Genomic DNA, 8,022 nt, shown 5'->3' with positions numbered 1-8,022 from the left:
AAACCTGAAACTGATAAAATCTTCCCAGTTCTGCAGACTCCCTCATGCACGAAAACCACAACCTGCTTCCCCGCAGCATACACTGTCTCTAGCGTTTCGGGTTTCTTTCCCTCCTTTCCTGTTGGTAGTTGAAACTACTGAAGGCTACTTGTCCCCCACCGTTCCCTCCCCTCCACGTAACCACAAGAGGAACCGACGTGCCAGCAGAGAGGCTGGCTCCCAGGCAACAAGAGCTGCAATCCCACAAATCAAACCCTGGTAGAAGCACTTATTAAAAAAGGGAACACAGCTGTGTGTGGCACATGATATCATCTCAGCCCTTGGCTGCCTTTCATCTAACACAAACATCCCCAGAGGAGCTGGTCTGTCAACATTTTGAGACCAAACCTGATGTGGAATCAGGCGGACAGGAGCCCCAGCCGGCTGACGAGGCCACCCCGACCTCTGCCGGGGAGCTGCGACAGTGCACAGCAGCAGCCACCTCACCACCAGCCTGAGCCGTCTCGGCTGCGAGCCCGACACTTCCCAAATTCCTCATCAGGCCATACAGGGTAAGAAAAAAGACGGCGCATTTTTCTGTACCTTTTAAGCTCACCACGCTCCCAGTTTAAGATCATTTAGGGCTGTGTGTGCCTTTTGCACCACCTGCAGCGTTCCTGCTTTGCAGTGAACATGAGGTTGGTTGTGCTTGTACCACAGCACGCTGGGCCAGGGGCTGTCGAGAGAATCGTGGAATCATTTAGGTTGGAAAAGACCTTTAAGATCACCGAGTCCAACCATAAACAGTACCTAAGTAGTTAAAAAAAAAAAAATCATGACACTGCACCCCAGCTGCTGTGACAAACCACACACATTGTCCCCACTCCCCTTTCACACACCCCCTTTCTAGGCAGTGTGTGAAGTAGCAGTTTCTTTCCATTACAGCTTTGCCATCATCTTGTCCCCGCCTGGACACCACAAGTGAAGGAAATTAAACCACAAGACTGTTCAGTATGATGGGTTTAATCTAAACGGACACGACTGAAACGGATGTAGCTCATCTTCTCTTGGATACAGGAAAAAAAGAGGCCATTAGGCAGTTTGGGAGCTCTTAATTGCACTCGAGCCATGCCAGGGTTTTACACTCCATGTGAAATCTTCATGCAAAGCTTCAGTTTACAGACTAGTCATTTCAAAACTGACAGATACGAAGAATACCTTAAACGTCATTACCAACCCACAGCCAGGATGCAAAAATATTGTGAACCTTGGTATCTCCAGCTGCTTTTCTGAGTAAGCATGTTGAAGCTCACCATTAGGCAAGGAGCCAAGCCAGTATCATCTACCCAGCTCACCTAGGCTGCATTTCTAACACTGGTATGAGATGCCAGTGATGCAACGAGGCCCTGCCCCTCGCCGAGGTGCGAGAGGGTATGGAGCACAGCTGCAGGTAGTGACCTGCAACTTACAGCAGCATTTGAACAGTTCACAGGTGTGTTGCAGTGAGATGTGGCAAGTGTCACCTTACCCCATACCACGGAGCGCATTTAATTTGAACCCAATTGCACCACAAGACCCAAGTGCACGTTCTGCAATGCAAATGTATATAGCAGGTACTCAAGTTAAATACTAAACAACAAGTTGTAACCAAAACTTTAATCCCAAGGATCTCACAAAAGACATTTTACAAGTGACATGAAAATTCTTGTACAGTAAAGAAATGTTTAATTCATAATTTTTACAATGTACCATTACACACTCAACACATCCACTCCAGTTGTCAGTTCTGCTGTGTATTTGGTCTATTCAGAGGTTCTGGAACAGATGGTCTCAACAATCATCTATTTAAGAAGTACTCTAGTCACATGAAGTACAAAATTAACTGACCCTACGGCTAAAGATTTATATTTCATGTAATATAAAGTAGCTCACTTCCAGGTAATGGAAGTCAGAACTAGAGCTCTGGATAAAACTGCAGCTCAGTCACTCCCTTCACAGGCCGCTCGCTCGACGTTCCTGACTATTTCCGAGAACTGTCCTATGAAGCATCTGCGTCTTGTTCTGGACAGATGAACACCGCTCATGGCCATGCTTCCGCAATGAACACATCTTCATTGCATGCCTCCTTCCAAAAGCTGAATCCCAGCAAAACATTCCCCAACACGTCAAGACCAGAAGCATTCTATCTATGCCAGACAAACTGCTTACCATTCAACGCAACAAAAAGTTATGCATAATGGTACATTGTAAAGCGATTAATATTACAAATCATATGATCTGCTCAGAACCATATACAGATTCACATCTTTACATTTGCCACCTGTTACAAGATACAAGGAACAAAGCAAGTTCAACAGCTAAAACATTTTAAAAATGCACCAAGCTTTATGAAGTTTCAAAACAAAACAATGTTCTGTACATACTCCTCCTGTCCTCAGATCTAATGACTTCCTGTACACAGCTCCTTCTCATAGTCCTATTTCCTCTCATTTGACCTGGAGCGACTAAAGAAGAAAAGACACATTAGTAACCAGGTGCCGAGAGCAGCAGATCTTGCTTTAAACCCCTCAGCCCCAATCAGTAGATGGCAAGATAAGCATTTAAAAAATAATGTTCGTTTAATAAAACTGAGTATTTAATTCTTAAAGACAAAGAACTTCATAAGACACTAGAGATGATTCTCCACCACAACCTTCTTCAGTATTACCAAGACATGGAAACAATCACTTTCACAGTTTTACTCAAAATGCATAACCACTAAAAGACTCATCCTACCTGCGAGACCTGGAAAAGGAACGAGAAGGCTTGTGATTCCTCTCCCGTGAGAGTGATCTCTCTCTTCTTCTGTCTCTGGAGAGGGACCTGGTGGAGATTAAAATGCAAGACGATTATAGCGTCAAAGCAAAGCTGAATTAGGTTAACAAGGCTATCTAAAAAGCTTCCCTTCAGGAAATTACGTTTTTAACTACTCAACCAGGGGAAACCTGTTAAAGATTATGATATTAGCCTTTCCTTCAGGTAAGGATAATCAGCTTGAGCTACACAACACAGCTTAGGTTGTGTTGATCTATTCCTTTGCAGCAGTTTACATCTGTTCAGAGTCAGACTGCAAGTGACAGTGCCTCAGCTAACATGGCGTGTCCACATATACCAACACATCCCTTACAGCAATGCAGCATCCTATGCTACAAGAACGTAAAAATAGCATGTGAACTCTGGAAGCTTCAAAGACCCCAACACAAAACCATGTTACACCGCTGTGTCGTTACCACCTAACACTTTCTAGTATGGGACAGCAGAACATGGTCACTACGCTTCTTATCGTCTGTACTTGTGGCTCATGGTATCTGGAGGGGAGTAGCACATTAACACAGAAAGTTTGTGGAAAAACTGGCAGGAACCTTGGACAGCTGCAGAACAGAAGAATTAGTTACTTCCACTCTTAATATCCTTCAGCTGATAACCCTGGAATCTCAAATAGCTGTGTAAATATAGTAACTCCAGGCAAGCAATGTAACAGAAGTAAACCCTTTTCTCCCTTTTACCGAATTACAAAGCCTACCCTGGAGTCTATTAATGCATACAGCCCAAATGTTAAACTGTTTTGGTTCATTTCTTTGTAAACCTCCTGGATGAAATCGTCCATGCTGTAATTAACTGATGCATACCTGCTGCGGCTACGAGAAAAGCTTCTCCTTCGCGGTGATCTAGAACCAGAAAAAGAAATGTGAGGCCTTTTTATCAATTCTTTTAGCATTAATGGGGTGAGGCATTTCCCAACTTGTCAAACTCACTGTTGGGCCCAGGGAACGTGCCAAGAATAACTGGCATCCATCATCCAGTAAAAGGCATGGAAAGATTAGGCAGTAAAACAAAGCTCAGTGTGAACAGCACGTTTCCAACCACGAATTCACTTTAACTAAGAATGCTTCATAGCAGAGTTGTCCAATGCAACACTTTCAACTAAATACACTGCCCAGAACACCACACCAAAGTCCCACAAGTGGTTCCAAAAAAAAAAAAAAAATAGCACAGACCAAATGTTTTGGAACCCATGCAAGCCAAAAAGGTCCATAACAAGACATAAGAGATACCAAGTGGAAAAAAGTGAAAATGCGCTCAGTGTAAATATTGATAATGCCATTAAGTGCTACATTAGAACTGCATATTTGTGATTGTCATTTTTTAATGCCATAGAGTGTGTTTAGACTATTTTCTTAAAAAATAAAAATAAAAAAAAATAACCTTAGCTCGGCCCAGTTCATCCCAAAAAGTAATTGTTTTAAGTTTTGAAAACTGTTAGTAAAACCATTTAAAGGTGATAGGATTTTTCTGGCAAGGAAAAGCTAAGTTTGTTAGAGCTTTATTAAAAATTTAGTTTGGCATCTCACATGCAAATATACTGGTTTTTACGTTATTCACAGTGTAAGAGCTTCCATATCACCCTTAAAAGTTTTCTCAAGCAACATATGTACGTTACCACTCAATTATGCACAGCCAGCCTTTGATTGAGAAAAGTAATTACTTATAAGCCGCTTACTCCTTATTTTAACCAGCAGTAAACTGTATAAGCAGGAAAAACTTACTAGTTTTTGGTTTCAACAAGCTAGAAATGGTGAGGTGAGGCTGCCGGACTGACTGCCAAGAAGAATTTGCTGAAAAGGTTTTGCCAGATGTTGCGTTGTATTTAGTTGGTTGGCGAAGGGGGTGTTGTGGATTTTTCCTGCTTTTTTGTTAGCCGAAGGCTGCTGCTGTAGTTGTTGTGAAGACATTTGGTAAATAAACAGCTGAGCTGATTGGCCGGGAATGTGTGGGCGGTCGAGGTGGCTGCTGCCGATTTGGTTAAGGTTGGAGAGAAGGCTGAGAGAAAACAGCATGCTCGGGAACCAAAGGGCGGTGCAACCTGACGACTGGCCATGCCTGGGTCATGTGAAACGACACCAGCCAAGCTGAATGGGGCGCGCTGGTCACATGACGCTGAAAGGGCTAGTTGACTGGCTAATGCAGACTCAGAGGGTGGTGAGAAGAGACATGATGGTGACTCTGTAACGGGTTCATTTTTATTAATAGATGGACCAAAAAGCATAAAAAAAATGAAAAACAAGCCATCAGTACAACCATCTATTAGCTAACAAATACTCCTAATGTGTTATTTTTCAACAGCAAAAGGGTAAGCTTGAAACCCTGACTTGTGAGGACTTCACTCACCTGCAACAGGTAAATTCAGTCCTGCAAAAACCACGTTGCAGACTTAAACTGCCAGACAAGCTAGTCTGGCTCCAAGAACGTGTCAGTTACCAAAAATCCTGCTATATTTTAGAGCTGGGTTTGCATACCTCAAGTGACAGGATCGTCACATGATGCTTTAATTCCAAACTAACACTAAAGTGTAAAGATTCTAGATGTTTAGAGCAACTGTTACTTCATCTATTATTAAACAGCTGCCTACTTGGAAAGTATTTAAATTGTGCAAACAAAGCGGAGAAACACATCTGTATGGAAATGCTAAGCTGCTGTATGTCATGTTTCGCCATTATGGAATAAAGGAAAGGAACAGCCTAAGTTGAAGTATGGGGAAGAAAGGGAAAGTGTGACTAGAAGATGAGCAGATTTTAAGAGGAACGAGGATAGGTCCAGGATAGAGGGCGCTGACTACCAACTTGCACAGTGACCTAAGGACAAAAGCCAACATTCAACACAACTTAAGTTCACCTCGATTTTGTGGGGTTTGGGGGTTTTTCTTTTTTTAGCATTTGCCATCTCCAAATTGTGATCAGATAGATGAATGTTATCCATCAACATGCTTTTAAAAAGCCTGCTTCTAGGATGCTAAGTGGTAACAGTGCCAACAGCCCTATGAGTGTACTTTGACCTAGGGTACCTGCGACGAGGAGGAGGACTTCTCCTGCGATAGTCATCTCGAGGACGCCTGCCCCAGGATGGAGGTGGACCACGGTTCCGACTCCGTTTCTCACCATTGGAGAGTTCCACTCTGACACGACACCCACAGAGGGTTCTGGGAAAAGAGATTGACATTGGTTGGCATCTCCAGGGGCAAGTCTCCATGCAGAAGAAAACTGACGGAATCGAGAGGGGGAAGGGAAAAGGCAAGGGCAAAAACATTCTGCCTATACACATTAGTTGAAGTATACAGTATTTGGAGTCTAAAAGAGTAGACTCCAGCATGACAGACCAAAGGTTTGGCCACTTCTGAAAGCTTGCCATACTATTAAAGTGGGCAGAGAAGGAACCAAGGACCGTCTCCCTCACCAGTTTTGCGTCTTTATAGTAACACCATCTTGAATTTAACTAATGCACACCAAGAGGTCCAAGTCATGCCTAGCTTGGGAGTCCAACTCTGTAACATGTAAAATTCACTGTCCCAATGCTATTCCCACGCTATTAAGAAAGACTACCCTTATATCACCATACAAATAAATACTGTGTAACAAACGTGTCAAGTTGTTAGTTTTGCCAGTTGAAGCTTCCCAATTTAAACTGCATCACTACCCACAATTTCTCTTATTTTCACCAGGCAAGCCAAACACGCAAGAAGCACATTTTACCTTCCATCTAGTTCTCTTACTGCATCAGCTGCATCTCGTGGATCTTCAAATTCCACAAAGGCAAAACCAGGAGGATTTCTTGCCACCCATACACTGCGCAGTGGTCCATAGTAGCCAAAAGCTCGCTCTAGTTCAGTTTTGTTGCCATTGTTTCCAAGGTTACCCACATAAACCTTGCAGTCCAGCGGACAAGAGTCACGATGCATCGCTAGGACAAAAAAAAAAGCTCATGTATATTTAGCACACAGCAAGTGTTTATTCACTTACAAGGGAAGCAGTTCTGTTGGTTGCTTTTCCCAGAAACTTCCAACAGTGATATGGTCGGACGTGATAAAAACATTAACCTGTGTGGAAGGGGCGGTGGAAGGAAGAGAGTGTTTAAAACCAAACAGAAAAGCTAGCTGCTATATCGTAATCGTGATTAAAATTCACTACTTCAGGGAATTTCCTTTACTTTTAAGGCCCCCAACTTTGAAGGGCAGTGTTTCTCAGCGTCCCTCTCGCCTGCCACAGGGTTACAGCGGGGGCCGGGCCTGCAGGGGGAGCGCTGCGCGCGAGAAGGGCTCCATTGTTCTCGGAGCGGGATCCGGGGGAAGCTGCACATGCCGAGGGGGAGAAGCAGCGCCATGTCCGGCAGAGACCACGCCGGGAGCGCTCGGGGAATCCCTCCCGAGTATCTCCTCAGCGCTGCGTGCGCGGCGTGAGGAACCAGCGCTCCCCCGGAGCGGGCGGGAAAGGCGCCACCACCACCCCCGCGGCACCTCCCGCCCGGCCGCACCTCGCCTCACTGGCCACGGAGAAAAGGCGGCGAGCGGGCTCTTCAAGGCAATCCGTGGTCTACCCGCCTTCTCCCCGCCCGGCCTTCCTCAGCGTAGCAGCAGCCACCGCCCGCGGCCCAGCTTTACAAAATGGCGGCTGCTCTTTGTTTGCCGCCACCGGGCCCCGCCGCTTCCATCCGCCCTGCCGGGGACCGAGACCGCGGGTGCCGCCTCCCCCCCGCCCTCCGAGGTGAAGATCCTCACCGATGCTAAGAGGGAGGGCGCGCGAAGGGAGCCCGCGCTAAATTCGTAGCCGACTCGACCCTCAACGAGACTCCCGCTCCGCTTTTCCTCACTGGACAAAATGGCGGCAGGCGCCTACCCCGCCCGCCTTTATATAGGGACAGTCCGCTCCTACGTAAGAGCATGCAGCAGCAAATCAGAGGGCGCCGTTCCGCTGATTGACAGCTCCTCTGAGCCCACCGCCTCCGCGCGGCCCCAAACGGTGGCGGGCGGGCTTCACCTCAGCGCGAATGGCGGGAGCTCTCAGGTCGGCAGCTTCCCCTCCTCTCGTCCAAAATTTCGGTTTAGAAACCGATTACCGAGGGGAGACGTCAGGTCCCTCAAATCACGAAATGGCAACACGCCCAGGGAGACTCTTTTGCTGGCTAAACGGAAAAAGAAGGTTTTGTTTACTTGTGTCTCCCTTACCCGGTGGG

General features: G+C 45.9%; 1 protein-coding gene across 4 annotated transcripts; it reads right to left on the bottom strand.

The window, feature by feature from the left end:
- Window positions 1-1,550: 1,550 nt before the first annotated feature.
- SRSF3 (serine/arginine-rich splicing factor 3) lies at window positions 1,551-7,699 on the bottom strand. Of its 4 annotated transcripts, none has more exons than XR_775442.1 (6): window positions 7,568-7,699; window positions 6,546-6,753; window positions 4,566-5,995; window positions 3,648-3,686; window positions 2,755-2,841; window positions 1,551-2,483 (listed from the first exon to the last, which is right to left on the bottom strand). XR_775442.1 is itself a non-coding variant. In XM_010584613.1 (6 exons), exons 2-6 carry the CDS (start codon window positions 6,749-6,751, stop codon window positions 2,456-2,458), a joined length of 495 nt encoding a protein of 164 aa, XP_010582915.1. In that variant the 5' UTR covers window positions 6,752-6,753; window positions 7,324-7,547; the 3' UTR covers window positions 1,551-2,455. The 4 variants fall into 4 exon arrangements, 2 of the variants coding, with proteins under 2 accessions (XP_010582915.1, XP_010582913.1); XM_010584613.1 differs by lacking the exon at window positions 7,568-7,699 and adding an exon at window positions 7,324-7,547 and having other exon boundaries at window positions 5,861-5,995; XM_010584611.1 differs by having other exon boundaries at window positions 1,558-2,483; window positions 5,861-5,995; window positions 7,568-7,692.
- Between the last annotated feature and the right edge of the window lie 323 nt (window positions 7,700-8,022).

The sequence above is a fragment of the Haliaeetus leucocephalus genome, unplaced genomic scaffold (assembly GCF_000737465.1).
Source record: "Haliaeetus leucocephalus isolate CR32 unplaced genomic scaffold, Haliaeetus_leucocephalus-4.0 Scaffold1000, whole genome shotgun sequence".
NCBI lineage: Eukaryota > Metazoa > Chordata > Aves > Accipitriformes > Accipitridae > Haliaeetus > Haliaeetus leucocephalus.
Note: the sequence above shows the minus strand (reverse complement) of the source record. Positions and strands in the feature narration are given on the sequence as shown.

What these genes read in the sequence shown, in the direction of transcription:
- SRSF3 (XM_010584611.1), bottom strand. Translation starts at nt 6,751, where the DNA reads ATGCATCGTGACTCTTGTCCGCTGGACTGCAAGGTTTATGTGGGTAAC. An exon ending in AGTCCTCCTCCTCGTCGCAG is followed by an intron (nt 3,687 to 5,860) that starts GTACCCTAGGTC and finishes TTCTGGTTCTAG; the next exon opens with ATCACCGCGAAGGAGAAGCT. An exon ending in TCCTTTTCCAGGTCTCGCAG is followed by an intron (nt 2,484 to 2,754) that starts GTAGGATGAGTC and finishes TTTCTTCTTTAG; the next exon opens with TCGCTCCAGGTCAAATGAGA.